The sequence below is a fragment of the Doryrhamphus excisus genome, linkage group LG19, assembly GCF_037039965.1.
Source record: "Doryrhamphus excisus strain RoL-2023G ecotype Guam linkage group LG19, RoL_Dexc_Guam_v1.1, whole genome shotgun sequence".
Taxonomy (NCBI): Eukaryota; Metazoa; Chordata; class Actinopteri; order Syngnathiformes; family Syngnathidae; genus Doryrhamphus; species Doryrhamphus excisus.
Window position 1 is genome coordinate 6,244,428 of NC_136375.1, and position 24,109 is coordinate 6,268,536.

The following is a 24,109-nucleotide window of genomic DNA, read 5'->3' on the forward strand; positions in this document are numbered from 1 at the left end:
AATGGGGGCAGGGGGGAGGGTGGTACACTAGTGCCTATACCAGCTGACTTCTGCAAAACTTCTGTGAACCTCCCAAACACCGAATACTACATTGGTACTACAGTTCTAGGTCAGAATGGTTTAACACCAGAATACTACATTGGTACTACAGTTCTAGGTCAGAATGGTTTAACACCAGAATACTACATTGGTACTACAGTTATAGGTCAGAATGGTTTAACACCAGAATACTACATTGGTACTACAGTTCTAGGTCAGAATGGTTTAACACCAGAATACTACATTGGTACTACAGTTCTAGGTCAGAATGGTTTAACACCAGAATACTACATTGGTACTACAGTTCTAGGTCAGAATGGTTTAACACCAGAATACTACATTGGTACTACAGTTCTAGGTCAGAATGTTTTTTAACGCCAGAATACTACATTGGTACTACAGTTCTAGGTCAGAATGGTTTAACACCAGAATACTACATTGGTACTACAATTATAGGAGGAAAAAGCGTCATAGGTTCCCTTTAAAAAAATAATACTAGGATTGTGAATTCCCACTGTAATATTACAATGTAATATTTCATCATATACATTTCAAGGTAATATTGAAATCCTGTGTACATTTAAACCCAATCGTATACTTATATTATTTATATAATATTTTATTGACTGACTGGTGAAATGTGATCAAAATAAAGGCTAATAATAATAATAATAATAATAATAATAATAATAATAATAATAATAATAATAATAATAATAATAATAATAATAAATAAAATCATGATGGAAAGTTAATACGTCCAGAAAGCCTGAAACTGCGGTGCACACATGTAAGTATCATGTAGTCGTATGTAAGTACATCATACATAAGAAGCCTTCATCGTGCTGCACCGTATATACAACTACATATTAGGCTACATCCTCATCGTATCCATGGTAACGCCCCCCCTCGCCACCTCCTCCTCCTCTTCCCGACTCCTCCGGGCAGTGAATCCCGAGCAGCTTCTGCAGCTTTTCCTCCTGCAATCGGAGCTCCATGGAGTCCACCAGGTCGTAGATGTTGTCCAAGGACCACATGGGGGACGGGAACCACGCCTTGACGTCTCCGTCCTTGCCCACCACCAACATGCTGAAGTAGTCCTTGCTGATCTTCAGCTGATCCCGCAGGTTGGCGACGGCGTGGCGGGCTAAGGGCTCCACCTGGCTCTGACTACGACCTGCAGGGAGAGCGAGTAGATGTTTGACCTGCAAACCTGCACGGTGGACGGGATCTGGAGCGGAACGAGCGGGTTCACCGTTGAGGGGGAAGAGCTCCAGCATCCCAGAGGATTTGTCTCCAACCCCGATCAGCTTCAACACGGCAAAGTGGCGAATACCTGCATGGAGGGAAGAGTCTTTATGGTAACCAGGAGAAGGTCAGAATGGTTTAACACCAGAATACTACATTGGTACTACAGTTCTAGGTCAGAATGGTTTAACACCAGAATACTACATTGGTACTACAGTTCTAGGTCAGAATGGTTTAACACCAGAATACTACATTGGTACTACAGTTATAGGTCAGAATGGTTTAACATCAGAATACTACATTGGTACTACAGTTATAGGTCAGAATGGTTTAACACCAGAATACTACATTGGTACTACAGTTCTAGGTCAGAATGGTTTAACATCAGAATACTACATTGGTACTACAGTTCTAGGTCAGAATGGTTTAACACCAGAATACTACATTGGTACTACAGTTATAGGTCAGAATGGTTTAACACCAGAATACTACATTGGTACTACAGTTTTAGGTCAGAATGGTTAAACACCAGAATACTACATTGGTACTACAGTTATGGGTCAGAATGGTTTAACACCAGAATACTACATTGGTACTACAGTTCTAGGTCAGAATGGTTTAACACCAGAATACTACATTGGTACTACAGTTCTAGGTCAGAATGGTTTAACACCAGAATACTACATTGGTACTACAGTTCTAGGTCAGAATGGTTTAACACCAGAATACTACATTGGTACTACAGTTCTAGGTCAGAATGGTTTAACACCAGAATACTACATTGGTACTACAGTTCTAGGTCAGAATGGTTTAACACCAGAATACTACATTGGTACTACAGTTATAGGTCAGAATGGTTTAACACCAGAATACTACATTGGTACGACAGTTTTAGGTCAGAATGGTTAAACACCAGAATACTACATTGGTACTACAGTTATGGGTCAGAATGGTTTAACACCAGAATACTACATTGGTACTACAGTTCTAGGTCAGAATGGTTTAACACCAGAATACTACATTGGTACTACAGTTCTAGGTCAGAATGGTTTAACACCAGAATACTACATTGGTACTACAGTTATAGGTCAGAATGGTTTAACACCAGAATACTACATTGGTACTACAGTTCTAGGTCAGAATGGTTTAACACCAGAATACTACATTGGTACTACAGTTTTAGGTCAGAATGGTTAAACACCAGAATACTACATTGGTACTACAGTTATAGGTCAGAATGGTTTAACACCAGAATACTACATTGGTACTACAGTTATAGGTCAGAATGGTTTAACGCCAGAATACTACATTGGTACTACAGTTATAGGTCAGAATGGTTTAACACCAGAATACTACATTGGTACTACAGTTATAGGTCAGAATGGTTTAACGCCAGAATACTACATTGGTACTACAGTTATAGGTCAGAATGGTTTAACGCCAGAATACTACATTGGTACTACAGTTATAGGTCAGAATGGTTTAATGCCAGAATACTACATTGGTACTACAGTTATAGGTCAGAATGGTTTAATGCCAGAATACTACATTGGTACTACAGTTATAGGTCAGAATGGTTCAACGCCAGAATACTACATTGGTACTACAGTTATAGGTCAGAATGGTTTAACGCCAGAATACTACATTGGTACTACAGTTATAGGTCAGAATGGTTCAACGCCAGAATACTACATTGGTACTACAGTTCTAGGTCAGAATGGTTTAACGCCAGAATACTACATTGGTACGACAGTTTTAGGTCAGAATGGTTCAACACCAGAATACTACATTGGTACTACAGTTATAGGTCAGAATGGTTTAACACCAGAATACTACATTGGTACTACAGTTCTAGGTCAGAATGGTTCAACACCAGAATACTACATTGGTACTACAGTTATAGGTCAGAATGGTTTAACACCAGAATACTACATTGGTACTACAGTTATAGGTCAGAATGGTTTAACACCAGAATACTACATTGGTACTACAGTTATAGGTCAGAATGGTTTAACACCAGAATACTACATTGGTACTACAGTTCTAGGTCAGAATGGTTTAACGCCAGAATACTACATTGGTACTACAGTTCTAGGTCAGAATGGTTTAACGCCAGAATACTACATTGGTACTACAGTTCTAGGTCAGAATGGTTTAACGCCAGAATACTACATTGGTACTACAGTTCTAGGTCAGAATGGTTTAACGCCAGAATACTACATTGGTACTACAGTTATAGGTCAGAATGGTTTAACGCCAGAATACTACATTGGTACTACAGTTATAGGTCAGAATGGTTTAACGCCAGAATACTACATTGGTACTACAGTTCTAGGTCAGAATGGTTTAACACCAGAATACTACATTGGTACTACAGTTCTAGGTCAGAATGGTTTAACACCAGAATACTACATTGGTACTACAGTTCTAGGTCAGAATGGTTTAACACCAGAATACTACATTGGTACTACAGTTATAGGTCAGAATGGTTTAACACCAGAATACTACATTGGTACTACAGTTCTAGGTCAGAATTGTTTAACACCAGAATACTACATTGGTACTAACAGGGGAGTTCAGGACACGACCGACCGGGTTGAAATACAAGCACTCTAAACATTGTTGTATTCCCTGTATTAGTACTGAGTAGTGCTAGTAGTAGTATCAGTAGTAGTAGTAGCAGTACTGACCAAGGTGACATTGCTGCCCATTGAGAGCAGAGAGCTGCTGTTGGAGAGAATAGTCATCTTCAGATGGAGCGGACAACAGCAGTAGTCTCCTCTTGGACATGAACCTACAAGCAGATTGCATCATGTCAACATCGTGGCTCCTCCTCCTTGTCAGAAGGACGTCCTACGCCAGGCGTCTCAAACATGCGGCAAGACCCGAGTTTGAGGCCCCCGTCTTGATATGAAAGTTTAATGTTAGTGCGGCCCACGCAAGTGGTAGAGGCGGGGTACACTTGGGACTGGTGGCCAGCCAATCACAGGGCACATATAGACAAACAACCATTCACACTCACATTCATACCTATGGACAATTTGGAGTCGCTAATTAACCTAGCATGTTTTTGGAATGTGGGATGAAACTGGAGTACCCGGAGAAAACCCATGCATGCACAGGGAGAACATGCAAACTCCACACAGAGATGGCCGAGGGTGGAATTGAACCCTGGTCTCCTAGCTGTGAGGTCTGTGCGCTAACCACTCAACCACCGTGCCGCGCTATGGTATCTTGTACCCAGAAAAAATTATTACGTTTGATTAATGTTCATGTTAAAGGTTAAATAACTGTTAATAGTTATCCTCCCTATCCGTGTGGAAGTGGTAAGTTTTTGGCTATTTAAGTTTAAAGGAAATAACTTGAAGGCTACCGTTTAGGTCGCTAGCTCTCTAGTTTGCGAGTTAGCATGTGTCTCAAGACCCTGCAGTTGCGCAATACTGTATGTTGTAAATAAAAAGAGTATAAATGTGACTATAGTCGTGTTTTGTCATGTCTACAGGGCTCTAATAATGCTTTGTGGCCCCCAAGTAAATTGAGTGTGAGACCCCTGTCCTATGCGCTTTCATACCTGAGCAGGGGGTTCTCCTGGTCGGATTGCTGCTTGTCGGCTCCACAAGGCGGAGGATGTTTCCTCTCTTCTTCCTTTTCAGCGCTCCGTGAGGGAAAGCTGTCCACGTACTCCAACATGGCCGTGCTGGATAGCGGGGCTTCAAAGACTCTCTGGGGCTTGATGTCGTAGTCGGTGATGGTCATGGAGAAGAGGTCGGGGGAAGACAAACCCAGCTCGGATCTCAGCAGTGGCGTCAGGTCCGAATCTGACAGCTGCCGGCTCACCAGCGAATCGAACGCGGGCTCTGACTCTTGGACACGCAAAAAGACACAACGCCACGCAATCAGTTAGAGATGAGCAGTTCATGCACCCCACTGATGTTCTGAACTCCTGTTTCTAGCACAACCTTCAACAGCACCTCTGCAAGTAGTGCATGCCATTTTTCTTGGATTGCGTCCAATGTTGATAACAATTATTCAGTAATTCCTCGTTTAGGGCGGCTAATTGTTTACAGACCCGACTACTTAAATAAATGAAACATTTTCATCGTTAGAGCATAGAAACCCTTTTTACATTATTAGAGCCCCGTAGACAAGAAGTAACACCCCTATAGTCACTTTTACACTCCTAATCTTTGTTTACGTCAAAATGCTCAGGCTACAGAATCACTGTAGGGACAGATGACCGACACCGGCACATCCAGCTAGCAAGCTAACTAGTCAGCCTCTCCAATTTACTTGTTAATTTTAAAATGAAATCTGTTTATGACTTTCTAAATATGAGCTTAAACATTATTAGTAGACGCCTGCCGCTAGCATAGCAACCCGACATGCTAACTACTTAGCCTCAAACAAGCAGGGGTGCTGCTCCATGAGATCTCATGGAGAGGAGCCAGTTGAGGTGGCTCGGGTGTCTAGTCCGGATGCCTCCCTAGCCCAGCCAGGAGGAGGCCCCGGGGTAGACCTAGGACACACTGAGGGATCATGTCTCACAGCTGGCCTGGGGAGGCTCGTGTCGTCCCAGTGGGACTGGAGGGGGTGGGGGTGCAGAGACAGAGAAGTCTGCGACTGCTGCCCCCGTGACTCGGACCCGGATCGGTGGAAGAAAAAGGATGGATGCATCAAAACCTGCTAGACTTTTGCCCTCCTAGTGACAAGACTGGTCTCCAGGCAAGGGTCTGAAGGAAAGAAGGTAGAACAGAGAACATGGGCATCGATCCCGCTACCCTCGTATGCTAAGTAAGCTAATTCCTGTGTCGGAGCAGGTTGGTTCTTCTGAGAGCGATTGGGTATCTCAAGCTTTTTTGACATTCTTGTAGGATTTCAACCCTTTTAAAAAATACTTTTTGCTGCTTTTTAAAAAAAGCTTTTCTTGTGAAAGGACGCATGGGCATTTCCTCTTTGTTGGTCCTGGTCCAACATGACTTCTATCTGAGTTCTAACAAAGACGGCCTTCAAGAAATACGGCAAGGCGTCTTACCGAGTTGGTGGTGCTGCAGCGTGAGCGTGGCGTCGGCACCTTGGCCCACGATGGTCGCCACGGTGACCTTCCTGGCGGCGAGCTGGCAGCGCTGTTTGTCGTTCTGGGCCAGCTGCTCCAAGTACAGCTTGGCGTCTCTGCCGGGGGTGGATATCAGCTTCCGAGAGTGGAAAAACACAAAGGCGGTGAAGGATTTCAACCATGGATGTTCCTGAAGAAGACTTCTCACCATCAACCGTCTTTTCCCCTTCAAATGCTCCACAAAGTCCTTCAAGGCACTTCTGTCCTTCTCGCTAACTTCTTTGTTGGACTTCTTTCCTCTTCCTTTCTTCCCTTTCTTCCCTTTCTTCCCTTTGTCCTTCTTCTTTTCCCTGCTTTTGTCCTCTTTGACATGAATGCTCTCCTCTGCGGGCGTCCTCGGCCCCTCATCCGGGGTGGCGTCCGGCCTGCCGGAAACCATGAACCAAGAACACCAGTACCATGAACAAGAAACACAAGTACCATGAACCAAGAATACAAGTACCATGAACCGGGAACACAAATACCATGAAAAAGGAACACAAGTATCATGAACCAAGAATAAAAGTACCATGAACCAGGAACACAAGTACCGTGATCCAGGAACACCATGAACAAGGAACACAAGTACCATGAACCAGGAACACAAGTACCATGAACCAAGAACACAAGTACCATGAACAAGGAACCCTAACCCTAACCCCCTAACCCTAACCCTAACCCCCAACCCTAACCCCTAACCCCTAACCCCGAGCCCTAACCCCTAACCCTAACCCCCAACCCTAACCCCGAGCCCGAACCCCTAACCCCTAACCCTAACCCCCTAACCCCCAACCCTAACCCCTAACCCCTAACCCCTAACCCCTAACCCCTAACCCCTAACCCCTAACCCCCTAACCTTAACCCCCCTAACCCTAACCCCTAACCCCTAACCCCTAACCCCTAACCCCCTAACCCTAACCCTAACCCCTAACCCCGAGCCCTAACCCCTAACCCCTAACCCCTAACCCTAACCCCCAACCCTAACCCCTAACCCCTAACCCCTAACCCCTAACCCCTAACCCCCTAACCCCCTAACCACCTAACCCCTAACCCCCAACCCTAATCCCTAACCCCCTAACCTTAACCCCCCTAACCTTAACCCCTAACCCTAAACCCTAAACCCTAAAAGGAACACAAGTATCATGAACCAAGAATAAAAGTACCATGAACCAGGAACACAAGTACCGTGATCCAGGAACACCATGAACAAGGAACACAAGTACCATGAACCAGGAACACAAGTACCATGAACCAAGAACACAAGTACCATGAACAAGGAACCCTAACCCTAACCCCCTAACCCCCTAACCCTAACCCTAACCCCCAACCCTAACCCCTAACCCCTAACCCCGAGCCCTAACCCCTAACCCTAACCCCCAACCCTAACCCCGAGCCCCTAACCCCTAACCCCTAACCCTAACCCCCTAACCCCCAACCCTAACCCCTAACCCCTAACCCCTAACCCCTAACCCCTAACCCCTAACCCCTAACCCCCTAACCTTAACCCCCCTAACCCTAACCCCTAACCCCTAACCCCCTAACCCTAACCCCTAACCCCGAGCCCTAACCCCTAACCCCTAACCCCTAACCCTAACCCCCAACCCTAACCCCTAACCCCTAACCCCTAACCCCTAACCCCTAACCCCTAACCCCTAACCCCCTAACCCCCTAACCACCTAACCCCTAACCCCCAACCCTAATCCCTAACCCCCTAACCTTAACCCCCCTAACCTTAACCCCTAACCCTAAACCCTAAACCCTAAACCCTAAACCCTAAACCCTAAACCCTAAACCCTAACCCCTAACCCTAACCCCTAACTCTAACCCTAACCTCTAACCCTAACCCTAACCCCTTAACCCTAACCCTAACCCTAACCCTAACCCTAACCCCCAACCCTAACCCCTAACCCCAACCCCTAACCCCCTAACCTTAACCCCTAGCCCCTAACTCTAACCCTAACCTCTAACCCTAGCCTCTAACCCTAACCCCCTAACCCTAACCCTAACCCTAACCTTAACCCTAACCCCCAACCCTAACCCCTAACCCCACCCCCTAGCCCCCTAACCCTAACCCTAACCCCACCCCCTAGCCCCCTAACCCTACCCTAACCCTAACCCCTAACCATACCCCCTAACCCTAACCCCCTAACCCTAACAAGGGTTACACAAGGAACACAAGTACCATGAACCAGGAACACAAGTACCATGAAAGTACCATGAAACATGAGACGGTGCTCCAGCTTGGCTGTTGATGCAAAGTGTAGTAGTAGTGTAGGAGTAGACGGATGGAGTACAGTATACGTACGTACTACACACCTTTGCTTGTTCACTTCCTCTTTTCCGGCCGACACGTGCGGAGGCGGGTGCCCCTCCTCTTTGTCCTCTTCCTGTTTATCGCCGCTGCCGGGTGCCCTCCTGGGGACGGGCGCCATACGGATGACGAACCTGGACCTCCCGTTGAGGATGTCTTGGACCTTCCTCTTCAGGGCGGCTTTCCTCTGCAACGCCGCCATCCGGCTGACGTTGCTGTGCCTGTGAGGACCGAGGACGATCTTCTTCTTGCTCTTCTTCCTTGTCCGCACAACCTTCTTCTTGGCGCTGTGGCACCTGGTACGTGGGAGATCAGGTTTGAGGTACGCGTCCAGGAGAGGAAGCGTTGCACAAACCTTAAGTTGGAGCCCTTTCTGGTGATCTTCTCCAGCTTCCTCATGGGGAACTGATCGATCATCTCCAAGATGGCCTCCACGCGCACCGGGTAGGGGAAGCGCTCGCTGACTCTCAGGTTTTTTTTCAGCACCAACATGTTGAAGGTTTGCTCCTGAAGGGGATGAGAAGTCAGATCATAGTGATAGCGTCACGATCTGCCGGCACCGCAGAGCGGCGTTTAAGTCGATATGGCTTTCACCAAGAACCGCATCTCCCCGATGCAGACAGCACTCGTGCAGCCCCCAGACCGTGACCCTTGGATATTTTGGAAAGCAACACTTGCAGCTTGGATAGATTTCATCTCAGCTTTGGTATACAACTGGAAAGTTCACTCTTTTTTTTTTAAAGTCTACACTAGTTAAACTACATGAGTTTTTACCACTTCATCCTCCTTCTTTATTCCACTTCATTCATTCATTCACTGGACTGGTGGCCAGCCAATCACAGGGCACATATAGACAAACAACCATTCACACTCACATTCATACCTATGGACAATTTGGAGTCACCAATTAACCTAGCATGTTTTTGGAATGTGGGAGGAAACCGGAGTACCCGGAGAAAACCCACGCAAGCACGGGGAGAACATGCAAACTCCACACAGAGATGGCCGAGGGGTGGGATTGAACCCTGTTCTTCTAGCTGTGAGGTCTGCGCACTAACCACTCGACTATTCCACTTAATATTCCACTTTATTCTCTTACTACTGGGGCTTTATTTTCATAACATGAAAACCTTTTCTACAAGCTAATTTCCATTTTCAATGCCCCTTATCCTCACTAGGGTGGGGGTATGCTGGAACCTACTACCGCTGTCTTTGGGCGGGGTACACGCTGGAATGAAAAAATTTAAAATGAAACTAAAACTTTTTCTGGTTCTATTCCAACTTTTGGGTCTCAATATCTTCCCAATAATTATTGTTGTATTGTTATTATTGGGGGCGGCACGGCGGTCTAGTGCTTAGCGCACAGATCTCACAGCTAGGAGACCAGGGTTCAATTCCACACTCGGCTATCTCTGTGTGGAGTTTGTATGTTCTCCCTGTGCATGCGTGGGTTTTCTCCGGGTACTCCGGTTTCCTCCCACATTCCAAAAACATGCTAGGTTAATTGGTGACTCCAAATTGTCCATAGGTATGAATGTGAGTGTGAATGGTTGTTTGTCTATATGTGCCCTGTGATTGGCTGGCCACCAGTCCAGGGTGTACCTCGCCTCCTGCCCCAAGACAGCTGGGATAGGCTCCAGCACCCCCGCAAGGAAAAAGCGGTAGAAAATGAATGAATGAATGAATGTTATTATTGGGAGCAGCTACCTGTGTGAGTTCCAGGTAGTGCAGCAGTTTGGTGACAGTGTCAGGGTCCAAGCTCTCCACGGTGGCGTCTCCTTGTACGCTGGTGCTCTGGATGCGGCCTTCCATCATGGCGTTCTGGATGACGGTGACGATGACCGTGTCTCGTTCTGCCAGACGGCAGTTCAGGGATTTCTAAAGGAGACAAATCAGATTGTCGGTCTCTTCAAGTACCGGAGTCCCTTGCGGTTTTACGCCTGAACCACCTGATCCGCGTCCTCCAGCTGCTTCTCCATCATACGGAGGTAGTGGTCGTTGTGGGAGGGGGCCGCTATCACCCACAGACGCTTTTTACCTGGACGAAGAAGAGCTTATAGAAACAGTCGCTTGCCACTTGCACGCGTTTCTTTACGTGCCTGCAAAATCCGAGAGAAAATCCAAATCCGGTCCAAACTCTCCAGCTTCGCCGCCACGCTGTCCGTCCTCATGCAAGCCAAGCTCCATTCCGGGGGAAAGGTCCGAATAGTCTCCCCAGTCCTTCACATTAGGGTCCAGATGGCTCCCGGTTTTGCTGGGCCGTGAAATCTGCAAGCTGGGCTGACTGAGGCTCCACAGTGCAAAAAGCAAAAAAGAGCAAAAGCTGCAAAAACTGCAAAACATCCTGGTCATGGTCCACGGAGACTTTCATTCAGAAGGAGTCACCCCTAGAACCAAAACACCTTTTCAATCCTGCTCATAAGCCTCGTTTGGTGGGAACCAGTGGGAGCAGGAGAAGGACCAAAAGACGTGAGGACCACAAGCCGGCAGAGTCAAGACTGAGGAGCACACACACATACACACACATACACACACACACACACACACACACACTGGCTCATCTGGACTTGCTTATGCGGCTCAGAGAGAGGAATGTATCAAAAGTGTTTCACGTGTGAACATTTCATCCCTCTCTTTTTTCTGTTTCCTGCTCTTCTTCTTCTTCTTGGCCACTTTTTATAGCGTGCTAGTTTGTACTTGCAGTGAATTGCATTTGACCTTCTGATGGCCTTGGGGGTGGAGGGGGGGGTTATTTATGATGGCTGCCTGACGTCCTGCTGGGTAAATATGCCCACGGAAATCCCAGTGGTAAAGTTCACTTCAAAGGTAAAGGGAACCTTAACAAACACCACCCAATAAAAATAGCGTACACCAGAAAGTAAATAAATAAATATGACCCATCGAGAAAGTACAGGAGGGATTAATATCTACTTTGCTCTTTTTTTCATATTCTTGCATTACTTTTTTTTTCCAAGTTTTTCAACTTTCCTCTTTTTTCTTTTCATAATATGAATTTACTCCCATCAAATCTCGCTTTAACACCTAATATTTTCACCTTATTCTCTTAAAAATACTGCTGTTCTTCTGTATCTTTTCATTTTCCGATTATTTCATTATTTTTGTACTTTTTGTACATTTTTTTCTCATGATTATGACTTTATTCCCATAATAGTAGGACTTTTTGTAACATGAATAACTTTTCCACAACCTCATTTCCCCCTAAATCCAGTCTTTATCTAATATTTCCATTTGCTACTAAAATGATTATTTTCTTTATGAACATTATTACAACATTATTCTTCTAAAATGGCAACTTTAATTTTCATTAGAATCCAAGTTTTTTTCTTAATATTTTGAATTTGTATTTGGAATTGTATCTGGAAGTGAACCCTGAGAGAAGTTTGGGATGGCTCAAAATGCTCGCTTTCAGAGGGTGTGGTAAAACTGTTCCTTTGTGACATCACAAAGAGGCGGACTTTAGCAGATATTAGCAGATTGTATCAGATTGTGGAAGATCCGGAAAGCTTTGTGTAGTGGTTATTGTTTATAGCTGCTCTATAGGAGTCCACAACTCAATACAATGGGCCCAACTTCATTTTTCATTAGAATACAACTTTTTGCTCTTAATAATTATATTATATTATATATAAATTACACCTGCTTTTTTCAATTTTAATTTTTGTTTTCTTTTCATTTTCCAAGTATTTCAACGTTGTCTTAAATAAACTTCATACAATTTCTCCCCGTAATCGTATGACTATGACTTTATTCTTAGAAAATAATAACTTTTTCACCAAATGACAATTTAGTTTGTCACTAATAATAATTACATCTTAAAAAAAACCAACTAACATCTTTAATAATTCAACTTCATGCTGTTAAAATGATGCATGTTTTTCACATTACAACATAAAAATTATGACATTTTCTATAATTTTTATAGTCTTTTCTTAATATTTGGACTTTATTCTCTTTAAATTACTACGGATTTTTAAATTTTGCTATTTTTGTAAAGTACTTGTTAAAATATATTAGCACAATCTGATTGGTTCCAATTCTAGTATTATTTTTTACTTTATTCTTGTAAAATTACTGCAATTTTTTTCTGCTGTTTACTTTCAGTTTTCTTGTTAAATGATTGAGATTGTGTCGCGGGCTGCAAGTGGCAACTGGGCCGCACTTTGGACGCTAGATGGCACTCAATGGTCATGTGGTGTGATTATTAAAATCATTTGATATTTGAAATATTTCCTGTAGCGCTGTTCTGCAACAATACTTGTGCATGCATGAGTGATGCTAAAATTATTATATTTGGGATTATGATTATGAGTATTATGAGGTGAACGTGTCCTGAGTGTTGAGGGAAGACTTGTGTCCACGTCAGGTCCTCGCTTGTGCAGAAAGACAAGGCTTTGTGTTTGTCAGCCACAAGAAAAGGCTTTGAAGAAAATTCCAGCCATGTTAACGAGCCTCGGGTGTAATGCAAACCAGAAGTGTGTGTCTGTGTGTGTGTGTGTGTGCGGGTGTGTGTGTCGGGAAGACAATCCCTAACACACTCAGTGACCCCCTTATAGAGTAAACACAAGACTCAATTTAAATGCTTTTGAAGTCAAATAAAAAAACTTCCTGTGATGCGATTCAACTTGCGCATACCCACAGCGCCTATTAGGGGTGTCAAGGAAAAAAGCTGAAAAAAACAAAAAAATCACGAGACCAGACAATGCCGAGGTCGAGTCCACGAGAAGGAGATGAGATTTTAACATGAATTTTAAGAAAAGTACAAGGAAAAAATAGGACCCGACAAACAAATGCTCCTCTTCTAGTGTTAGCATTCTTGCAATGCGAACATGCTAATCTTAGCATGTTAGCACATAGCATAATAATGTAAAGTGCTTATACATGTGTCTAGCTATGAAAATGAATAAAAACTCTAATATGCTAATATTAGCATGCTAGCAATGGTAACATGCTAACACCTAGCATAATACTGGCAAGCGTTTATATAAGTTCCTAGCAATGGAAACGGCTAGTTATAATGGAGAGACAACATCGGAGGGACAAAGTTAACATGCTAATGTTAGCATGCTAACATATAGCATAATAGTGCAAAGTGTGTATACATGTGTCTAACTATGAAAATGACTAAAAACTCTAATATGCTAATATTAGCATGCTAGCAATGGTAACATGCTAACACCGAGCATAATACTGGCAAGGCTTTATATAAGTTATATAGGTTCCTAGCAATGAAAATGGCTAAAGTTAACATGGAGGGACAACATTTGAGGGACAAAGTTAACATGCTAATGTTAGCATGCTAACGCATAGCATAATAGTGCAAAGTGTGTATACATGTGTCTAGCTATGACAATGACTAAAAACTCCAATATGCTAATATTAGCATACTAGCAATGGCAACATGCTAACACCTAGCATAATACTGACAAGCCTTTATATGAGTTCCTAGCAATGAAAATGGCTACAGTTAACATGGAGGGACAAAATTGGCGGGACAAAGTTAACTTGCTAATGTTAGCATGCTAACACATAGCATAATAGTGCAAAGTGTGTATACATGTGTCTCGCTCTGGAAATGGTAACATGCTAATATTAGCATGGTAACAAATGTCAAAAATGGTCCTATGTAGCATTGTGAAAGAATCCTTTGAAAATCCTTTGAAAAATCACCCCCAACATTTAATCTCTTCATCCATATCTAATTTCAGACAATTTCTCAAAATTTTATTTATAAAAGTTATTTTGAACACAAACATAAATATGTTATTATTGTAAATACTCCGGTATTTACTCAATAACAGCTTCCGTGGACAGTAAACAGTGAAACAGCACCCCTTAGTGGAACTAAGGAGAAAATTATCATTTTCACAAACTGTAAAACAGCATACTCTAGTGGACATAATGAGTCATTTATTTCGAATTGTTTTGAGGCAAGTTTAATATAAATTTAAAAACGTGAAGGTGTGATCTCTTTTTTGAGAGAGAATAAGCACATTTATGAGGTTTTTGTGTTTTTGCAAGACTTTTGCAACGGAACATGCAGCTATATTGAAAAAAAAAAAACGATAATGGAGGTTAGGTTATGAAATATGAACTAACGTGAGCACTGTTTTAAGAAATAGTGATGGAATAACCACCACATTTAGATTCATATCGGAAGTGTCAGGAATAAATCGAATTAAAAAAAGCATATTACTCATCGGTACATATGTTTATATGATCCAATAATATTACTGCCGCTTCTGCTAGATGACATCTTCCGGGTCGACAGAGAGTTCGCCTGCACACAAAAAAGAAGACACCGGAGCGCCTGCAAAGGTCAGTGCTTTTATCTGACGTGAACATGCGTCGTTTTTGTCACTTTATGACGTGCATGAGTGTCGCCGTGCACCCACGTTTTTGTGCTATTTTTGTTGTTGATCCCACGCATGGCCACCGGATGCTGGGACAGATGTGATTTATCAGCGCTAGCATGCTATGCTAGCTCCATGCTAGCTACTTCCTCCTCACCGGCCAGAGAGGACACATAATCATAATAAACAGAAATTACGCATAATTTCATAATAAACAGACATAAACATCGGTGGAATATTAAAGCGACTAACATTAATTCAACATCACTGGAAGTCGTTTATTTCTTTTCTTAGTAAAAGACCTCATGCACTTTACAGAGTGAACTGTCATGTGGCGTTTGGAAAACATTGAATGACAGAAAAAATAGAACCGGGGGCGTTCATTCATAAATATGATGGAATATGGAATCAATTATTTTCTTTGGGATTGAAAACTAGATAGAATGAGCGCATGTTGCCAACTATTCACATCGCTCGTGAATGAATGGAAGTGTTGCTGACGTGGTCAATTGTTTAATACCGACTTCTTTGAACGCAGCACTCTTGATACCAGCTGTGTCCCGTTTTTCATTGATTTGCTGATGTATGGATGTTTATTGATTTATAATCACGATGGCAACAAGGCCATCGTTTTGGCCTGACGACCCTCGTTTGGGAGTGTAAATGTTGGACTGGGGGCTGCCACCAATATTTGTTTTTTGAAGTAGTGACGTGTTCGAGTCCCAATGCGATTGACTGAATAAAAGAACATATAGCATTAACCCTTTCGGCGGCCAGGCTTACTGTCAGTTTGAGAAATCATCAGTTTTTCCCCCATCATTTGTGATGGGGGGAAAAGTTACTAATTTTCTACTTATTACTAATCTAATTTACTAATCTAATTTGCATAATATATATAATAATTTTGCATAATATGACGTCACCACCCAATTTGTGAGATCCCTGTCTCCACCACACCAGTTCATCAAAATGTGTGATCCACTTGGGATACTCCTCATCTCTCAAGCAAACCCATCCATCACCATCATCACTTGCAGCTTGATCTTGAACACCACTGCTACCTCAACCGCTATGATATACAGCTACTGTATTATTACATACTGCAGATATAGAGTGCGGTATCTATTAAACCTCGTAGCCCCCCTAAAGGGTCACTCTTCTTAAAGACGGGGACCACCACCCTGGTCTGTCAATCCAAAGGTACTGTTCTCGACTTCCATGCATTTTGGAGAGACATGTCAGCCAAGACAGACCCTCAGGGTGACCCTCCCGGGGGTCCACCCCTGGAGCTTTGCCACTGAGGATCGTTTTTACCACCCCAGGTAGCTCAGCCACGGTGATGGAACCGTCCTCTGACTCTGCTTCCTTTATTTAAAATATGTCAGTGGGATTGAGGGCCTCAAAGTATTCCTTCCACCGTCCGACTACATCCTCAGTCGAGGTCAGCAGACCCCTACCCCCTCTGTGAACAGTGTGGACCGGGCCACAACCTCTCCGAAGACCACAGAAAGTCGTGCTCCATACTTAATTGAATTCCTCCCACACCCGAGTTTGTGCCCCGAGTGCAATAAACAGAATCGAGTGAGCGTGGAATCAGAAAGTGGGAGGCAATTTTGCAAAAGTTAGCGAACATTATTGTGTGCGCCCTCTCGCTGAAGGATTTTACTCCCCCCAATATTTATTTTTACCTCTTCAGTTCCGTTTTTATATAGTTTGCCCGCTCCTGACGCCATAGAAGCGTAAGACCTTGTGCTACGTGTTCTTCATCTTGATACCATTCATGAACCACCACGGTGTCCCTGTTGTCTCGTCCCCAGGAGGAGTGCCGTCTGTCCTGCTGAGCTCCTGCTGCGTGTGTGGGTGCACCATGGCCAACCTCCTACGCGTCCTTGCGGCCAGCTGCTCTGCCCCCGTCTTCGGAGGGGTGTCCTGTTTGAAACTGCAGAGTGGACCCGCTATCAAAACAACATGCGTGCGCTTTTTTAGGACCCATCAAGCCCTCGGAAGATGCGCCAGTCCAGGTAGAGAAAAGCCTGTCTCTGCTTTGTGGTTGTCCTGTACTCCAATCAGGTGATTTGTTAGTATTTAGATAGCAGCATCACCTGTACCGTATACCATGTAGTATACATTAACTGTATAGTCAGCCTCACTATCATTAATCACTTGTCCTGTGCACCAGGCCTCGACCGGTGCCTCAAAAGATCATTTCCGCTCTACATCTTTATATATTAGATATACGTATGTCTTCATATCTTTCCCTGACAGACTTTTATTTTGAAAATCTGCATTGATTTTTAACCAAATCTTTTGAAGTTTTTTTTTTCTTTTTTACACGACATGCTGCTTGTTGTTTACTTACCGTTCAACTCAGGAACAAAGAAAAGGAAAATGTGTGCTAAGCTGCAATCAACCTACAAAGTAGCATCTTTATTGAAGATGGTGTATGATATGCTGCTGGCTGCTGGTGCATGTTGCTGCCATGTTTTGCTTGTTTGCATAATTCTTTGTGACTAATAGTTATAATTGTGGGTTTTGCCTGCGCCCTCTTTTTTTTTTTTTTTCCAAACTTATTTCAACATTCCGGGCCTCAAGCATCCCTCGGTGGTCTTGGGCCCTGACATTTGGGCACCCTTATTGTTTTATTGATTGGAATACCTTTAACACTAATTATTGGAACGCAATATTTATCAATTTAATCACAGATTAACAACTTATTTCTGTCTGTGATGAAATGTGATTTAATTCTGAGTTAACTATGGACAAAATGTGATTAATCGCGAGTTAGAATTGAACTTTTTTTCTCTCAATATTTTGACTTTATTCCCATAAAATTACGCTTTCTTACTGTTTTTTTCCCCCCAATTTTCCAGCTTTCTTCTCATACATATAACTTTATTCCCATAATATTTTGACTTTAATCTCGTAACTTTTTCACCAATGTAATTTTCCAAAATGTACTTGTTTTCATTATTTAATTAATTTTAAAAAATATTTCAGCTAATCCTACTAAAACATAATTTTATTCTCATAAAATTATGACATGATTTATTATATTGTAACACCTTTTTTCCTTTTTTTCCTCATAACATGTTGATTTATTATTATTATTTATTCTTGTGGAATTGCAGCTGATTTTATGAAGCTGATATTTTGCTGTTTTATGAAGCTATATATTTAGAATGTGCCACGGGCCAAAAAAAAAAAAAAAAAGAAACTCCACGGACACCCCTATAATTAAAGACTCCGTTCTCCCTGTAGCATGTATAGCTTTACGGTCTTTGCAATTTGTATATTTCCAATTCACACCAATAATTCCACACCGAGGCTGTACCATGCTAGCAAGCTGTGTGGGGCACGACGGAGTTTAACCAGGTGTCACTGGTGTATCGACATAAAGACCGATACCGTCACATCTGCATATTCATAACAAACCTAACGTTAAAGTATAATTTTCAGATGATGGAAAGGGTGTAAGCTGCAGTCTTCTTTTGTCCCCCCCCTTCTTCAGGGGTTCCCTACAAGCACATCACAGTCGGCGTCCCCAAAGAGATCTTCCAGAACGAGCGGCGTGTGGCGCTGTCTCCCGCTGGCGTCCAGGCGCTCATCAAGCAGGGCTTCAACGTAGTGGTGGAGTCCGGTGCCGGGGAGTTTTCCAAGTTTCCGGATGAGCAGTATGCTCAGGCGGGAGCTGCCATTAAAGACATCAAAGACGTCCTGGCGTCTGATGTGGTGGTCAAGGTAGGCACGCTTGGCAGTGGACATGTGGACGCGTAGTGGTATGGACAGGTTTGGGCACCCCTGGTCGTTTACTTGGAATGGCTGATCCCAACAACCAGTCCTTTAGAAGGGAACATCTGGAACATCAGGGGTCCCAAAACCTTTTCATACCTGTGTTGTTGCAAATGTTTGAGTATAGCAGGTTGTAGTAAATGCGAGTGCTATGATATGCTGTGATATTTTTCTGCTATTTTTCTGTCTTCCAGGTCCGTGCGCCCATTTTCAACCCGGAGCTGGGCGTCCACGAGGTGGAGCTGATGAAGGACGCGGCCACCTTGATCAGCTTCATCTACCCGGCCCAGAACCCCGAGCTAATGGACATGCTGTCCCAGAAGAAAGCCACCGTCCTGGCCATGGACCAGGTGCCTCGAGTCACCATCGCCCAGGGTTACGACGCCCTGAGCTCCATGGCCAACATCGCCGGGTGGGGCAATGATGCCTTCAAGAGTGCATGGTGATGCTTCACGGGCCAAATCATTGAATTTCCACTTTTCCGTGTCGTCAGGTACAAGGCCGTTGTGCTGGCAGCCAACAGCTTCGGACGCTTTTTCACGGGTCAGATCACTGCGGCCGGGAAGGTGCCACCCGCCAAGGTGTGTCTCGTGTGTTTGGTTAATCTCGCACTGCTCAGAAGATACCCCAGCGCTGTTATCTTGCACGTGATTAGGTGCTCATCATCGGAGGTGGAGTGGCGGGGTTAGCAGCGGCCGGCACCGCCCGAGCCATGGGCGCCATCGTCCGAGGCTTTGACACCCGGTTGGTTTTCCCACATCGAGATTTGACTTAAGGCGATGACGTCTCACACTTCCCTTTCTCGCTCTTCCAGGGCTGCAGCGTTGGAGCAGTTCAAGTCTTTGGGGGCGGAGCCGCTGGAGGTGGACATCAAGGAGTCAGGAGAGGGCCAAGGAGGCTACGCCAAAGTCATGTCCAAGGAGTTCATCGAGGCCGAGATGAAGCTGTTTGCCAAGCAGTGTCAGGACGTGGACATTGTCATCAGCACTGCGCTTATTCCCGGTATGCACGCATGGCACACAAAGTCACGTAGTGTGTCTTATTTATCTACTGTATGAAGTAATAGGAGTGTAAAGATTACTATAGGGTTGTTATTTCATGTCTAGAGGGCTTTAATGATATTAAATTGTTTTTAGAGGGTCAGGTTTTTTTTGCTTAGTATGTCTTATTTTCACTTATAGGTCTACTATATTAACCAATAGGTGTGTAAAGATTACTATAGGGTTGTTATTTCATGTCTAGAGGGCTCTAATGATATTCAATTGTTATTAGGTTTAGGTCAGGTTATCTTTGCTTAGTGTGTCTTATTTTCACTTAGGTCTACTATATTAGGCAATAGGAGTGTAGAGGGGACTATAGGGTTGTTATGTCATGTCTAGAGGGCTCTAATGATATTAAATTGTTTTTAGAGGGTCAGGTTTTCTTTGCTTAGTATGTCTTATTTTCACTTAGGTCAACTATATTAAGTAATAGGAGTGTAAAGATGACTATAGGGTTGTTATTTCATGTCTAAAGGGCTCTAATGATATTAAATTGTTTTTAGAGGGTCAGGTTTTCTTTGCTTAGTATGTCTTATTTTCACTTAGGTCAACTATATTAAGTAATAGGAGTGTAAAGATGACTATAGGGTTGTTATTTAATGTCTAGAGGGCTCTAATGATATTAAATTGTTTTTAGAGGGTCAGGTTTTCTTTGCTTACTGTGTGTTATTTTCACTTAGGTCAAATATATTAACTAATAGGAGTGTAAAGATGACTATAGGGTTGTTATTTCATGTCTAGAGGGATCTAATGATATTAAATTGTTTTTAGAGGGTCAGGTTTTCTTTGCTTACTGTGTGTTATTTTCACTTAGGTCAAATTAAGTAATAGGAGTGTAAAGATGACTATAGGGTTGTTATTTCATGTCTAGAGGGCTCTAATGATATTAAATTGTTTTTAGAGGGTCAGGTTTTCTTTGCTTAGTGTGTCTTATTTTCACTTAGGTCTACTATATTACATAATAGGAGTGTAAAGGTGACTATAGGGTTGTTATTTCATGTCTAGAGGGCTCTAATGATATTAAATTGTTTTTAGAGGGTCAGGTTTTCTTTGCTTAGTGTGTATTATTTTCACTTAGGTCTACTATATTACGTAATAGGAGTTTAAAGGTAACTATAGGGTTGTTATTTCAAGTCTGGAGAGCTCTAATGATGTTAGTGTACTTAAAAAGTTGTCAATAGGTTTTCCTATATGTAATGTGTTTTTGTTTTCCCTTATGTCGCCTATATTGTGTAATAGAAACACTAAAGTGACTATAGGGGTGCTATCTAATGTTTAATACAAATGTTAAAATGTGTATTTAGAAGGTTGTAAACAGGTTTTCTATGCTGTAACTATTCCATTTCTATATCAGGAAGATTGCGCTGTGCACATGATACGAGCACAAATGCTCATCCGGCTTTGCTTTCACATTTTAGGTAAGAAGGCTCCCATCCTCATCACCAAGCCCATGGTGGAGAGCATGAAGGACGGCTCAGTGGTGGTGGACCTGGCTGCCGAGGCGGGAGGAAACATCGAGACCACGGTACCCGGGGAGCTCTCTGTGCACAAGGTGATGGCAACATTATTCACCTGGTAGATGACCCCTAGGACGTCCAATGACTCCTTTCTTTATTTTGCAGGGTGTGACCCACATCGGCTACACGGACCTGCCCAGCCGTCTGCCCACCCAGTCCAGCACGCTGTACTCCAACAACATCACCAAGCTGGTACGGGCCATCAGTCCCGACAAGGAGAACTTCTACTTGGACGTGAAGGAGGTGTTCGACTACGGGACCATGGATCACGTCGTCAGGGGCTCAGTCGTCATGCAGGTACCAGATGGCCCCGAAGCAGGCCTGCTGTCTCACATGCAGTTTCCACTTATGGCCACCAGGTGTCACCCATACACCAATTTACACATTCTTGTTGGCTCCGGCTTCCTTTCCTTTTCTATGTTGATCATTTTTGATATGTATCATATCATATATGATATTTCACTAATGATTTGGCTAGGGAGTGTACGTTGCAATATACTGTAGACCAGTGGTGTCCAAGGGGCGGCCTGGGGGCCATTTGCAGCACACAGCTGTTTTTTTCTTGGCGGTATTGGATATTGAGAGTTGGACAATATCGGCATTTTGGTATACTTAATTCTAATATTATGGAATTATAGGCAAATATTATGAGAAGTAAATTGATGATTTTATGAAAAGATTATTTAAGAAGGAAGTTAAACTACTTTGGAGGTGGGGAGGGCAGAAATGCAAAATAAAACTGCTGTAATTTTATGAGAATAAAGTCAATATATTAAAAGAAAAAAGAATGGGAATAAAGTAGGCATTTATTGGAATATTTAGGTTTCGGGAATAAGCTATATTGTGGGAATACAGTCAGAATAGCAGATTTCTGGAAAATTATTTAAGGAAAAAAAATGTGGGGTAAAAAAAAATTGGTAACCATGTGACAAAGCTGATATTAAGAAGAGGCGATAATATCGAAATATTGATATTTCCTTTAAGCACGATATCAAAACCAGATAGTAGACTGGATTTGCACTGTATCTCCCTCACCCCTGCATGCAGGCGTCTGCGGTGGAAGGAATAAGTTTGAAGGAATACGCTGAGTAATGTGGAAGTACTTGGAATTCAAAGTATCAAAAGTAATTTTCACCACCTTAAAACCTGGTGTGACGCTCCGGACTGTGTGCCACGCTCCGATTACGTTCCTCAGGAAAAAAGTGGCCCATCACATACCGAAGGAGGAGCTGCAAGGAAAACCTTGGCCATGTCTCCGGCCACCAGTCCAGGGTGGACCCCGCCTCTCGCCCGAAGACAGCTGGGATAGGCTCCAGCACCTTTGGCTTATTCTTTTTTGATTTTTCACCATGTGGCCCTGGCTGGATAAAGGATAAAGGCCTTGCCCCCCCCATCCTACCTTCATCACATCATTGATCCTCATCATATTGTTGGGACGCTTTTGCTATTTTAATCAAGTCTCTGGAATCTTCTTTTCATTTGTTGTCCCCCTCCTCCCCCAGTGAACAAATGAAGGATACTCAAGTGTTTTATCTGTATTTTCTTACAGAACGATGCAGATATGACGAATTGTACCTAGGAACCATTAGTCAGATGTTGACGTCTTTGTCTAATGTTACGGTCATGAGACGTTGAGGTGTAATAAATGTCTTGTCGACCCGATTGCTCTCATTTTCTGTTTGTTTGCATTTCAGGATGGAAAGAACCTCTTCCCGGCTCCTCAGCCCAACAACCTGCCCGTCGCCGCCCCCCCCAAGCCCAAGTCTGTCAAGGAGCTGGAAGCTGAGAAGACTTCCCAAGTCTCCCCCTTCAGGGCCACGCTAACCTCCGCTGGCGCGTACACCGGAGGTCAGTCGGTGCGGCGTGCATCGGATGTGGCGCTGAATGCACCTTGGCTCGTCCCGTAACGTTTGTTGTGCTGGGGGGGGGGGGGGGGGGCTACCATGTGTACCACTTCTGGTTCGTAGGACATGCTTGACCCAGCCACAGTCAACCCCCACACCCCAATTTGATATCCACCCATACTGATACGCTTTTAAGATCAGAGCTCCCTTTGCTTTAATATATGGCTGTGCCAAAAGAAAAACATCCAACTGTTTTGTTTGGCCGTGAACGCATCATGTGGAGTACTGGCTATTCATTGAGACTCTTGGCTACATTTGCTGATATTGCTCTAGCTAGGTTTGCTGGTACTCTTCTAGCTACGTTTATTGGTACTGTCTTGGGTACATTTGCTGATATTGCTCTAGCTAGGTTTGCTGGTACTTTTCTAGCTACGTTTATTGGTACTGTCTTGGCTATATTTGCTGATATTGCTCTACCTAGGTTTGCTGGTAATCTTATAGCTAGGTTTACTGGTACTGTCGTGGCTACATTTGCTAATATTCTTCTATCTATGTGTACTGGTACTGTCGTGGCTACATTTTCTGATATTGCTCTAGCTACGTTTGCTGGTACTCTTCTAGCTACGTGTACTGGTACTGTCTTGGCTACATTTGCTGATAGTTTTTTAGCTATGTTTGCTGGTACCCTTCTAGCTATGTTTACTGGTATTGTCTTGGCTACATTTGCTAATATTCTTCTAGCTATGTTTGCTGGTACTCTTCTAGCTACGTGTACTGGTACTGTCGTGGCTACATTTGCTGATATTGCTCGAGCTATGTTTGCTGGTACTCTTCCTGCTACGTGTACTGATATTCTTT

General features: G+C 43.4%; 2 protein-coding genes across 2 annotated transcripts in view; one reads left to right on the forward strand and one right to left on the reverse strand.

The window, feature by feature from the left end:
- Positions 1–908: 908 nt before the first annotated feature.
- Positions 909–11,033, reverse strand: ccdc80l2 (coiled-coil domain containing 80 like 2). The gene is made up of 11 exons (XM_058057623.2): positions 10,790–11,033; positions 10,640–10,728; positions 10,398–10,568; positions 9,046–9,197; positions 8,696–8,986; positions 6,549–6,765; positions 6,320–6,476; positions 4,859–5,150; positions 3,978–4,081; positions 1,295–1,375; positions 909–1,216 (listed from the first exon to the last, which is right to left on the reverse strand). Exons 1-11 carry the CDS (start codon positions 11,031–11,033, stop codon positions 909–911), a joined length of 2,106 nt encoding a protein of 701 aa, XP_057913606.2.
- Positions 11,034–14,937: 3,904 nt separating this feature from the next.
- nnt (nicotinamide nucleotide transhydrogenase) overlaps positions 14,938–24,109 on the forward strand; it is a 31,173-nt gene continuing 22,001 nt past the window's right edge. The window contains exons 1-10 of the mRNA XM_058057583.2: positions 14,938–15,026; positions 16,879–17,082; positions 18,570–18,799; positions 19,045–19,262; positions 19,344–19,431; positions 19,506–19,594; positions 19,665–19,852; positions 21,309–21,442; positions 21,513–21,704; positions 23,102–23,255. Of these exons, the coding sequence (XP_057913566.2) occupies positions 16,929–17,082; positions 18,570–18,799; positions 19,045–19,262; positions 19,344–19,431; positions 19,506–19,594; positions 19,665–19,852; positions 21,309–21,442; positions 21,513–21,704; positions 23,102–23,255 (1,447 nt within the window). The 5' untranslated portion in view covers positions 14,938–15,026; positions 16,879–16,928. The remainder of the gene's footprint in view (positions 15,027–16,878; positions 17,083–18,569; positions 18,800–19,044; positions 19,263–19,343; positions 19,432–19,505; positions 19,595–19,664; positions 19,853–21,308; positions 21,443–21,512; positions 21,705–23,101; positions 23,256–24,109) is intronic.

What these genes read in the sequence shown, in the direction of transcription:
- ccdc80l2 (XM_058057623.2), bottom strand. Translation starts at nt 11,033, where the DNA reads ATGTTTTGCAGTTTTTGCAGCTTTTGCTCTTTTTTGCTTTTTGCACTG. An exon ending in GAGGAAGTGAACAAGCAAAG is followed by an intron (nt 6,766 to 8,695) that starts GTGTGTAGTACG and finishes GGTTTCCGGCAG; the next exon opens with GCCGGACGCCACCCCGGATG. An exon ending in CAGGAGAACCCCCTGCTCAG is followed by an intron (nt 4,082 to 4,858) that starts GTATGAAAGCGC and finishes ATCTGCTTGTAG; the next exon opens with GTTCATGTCCAAGAGGAGAC.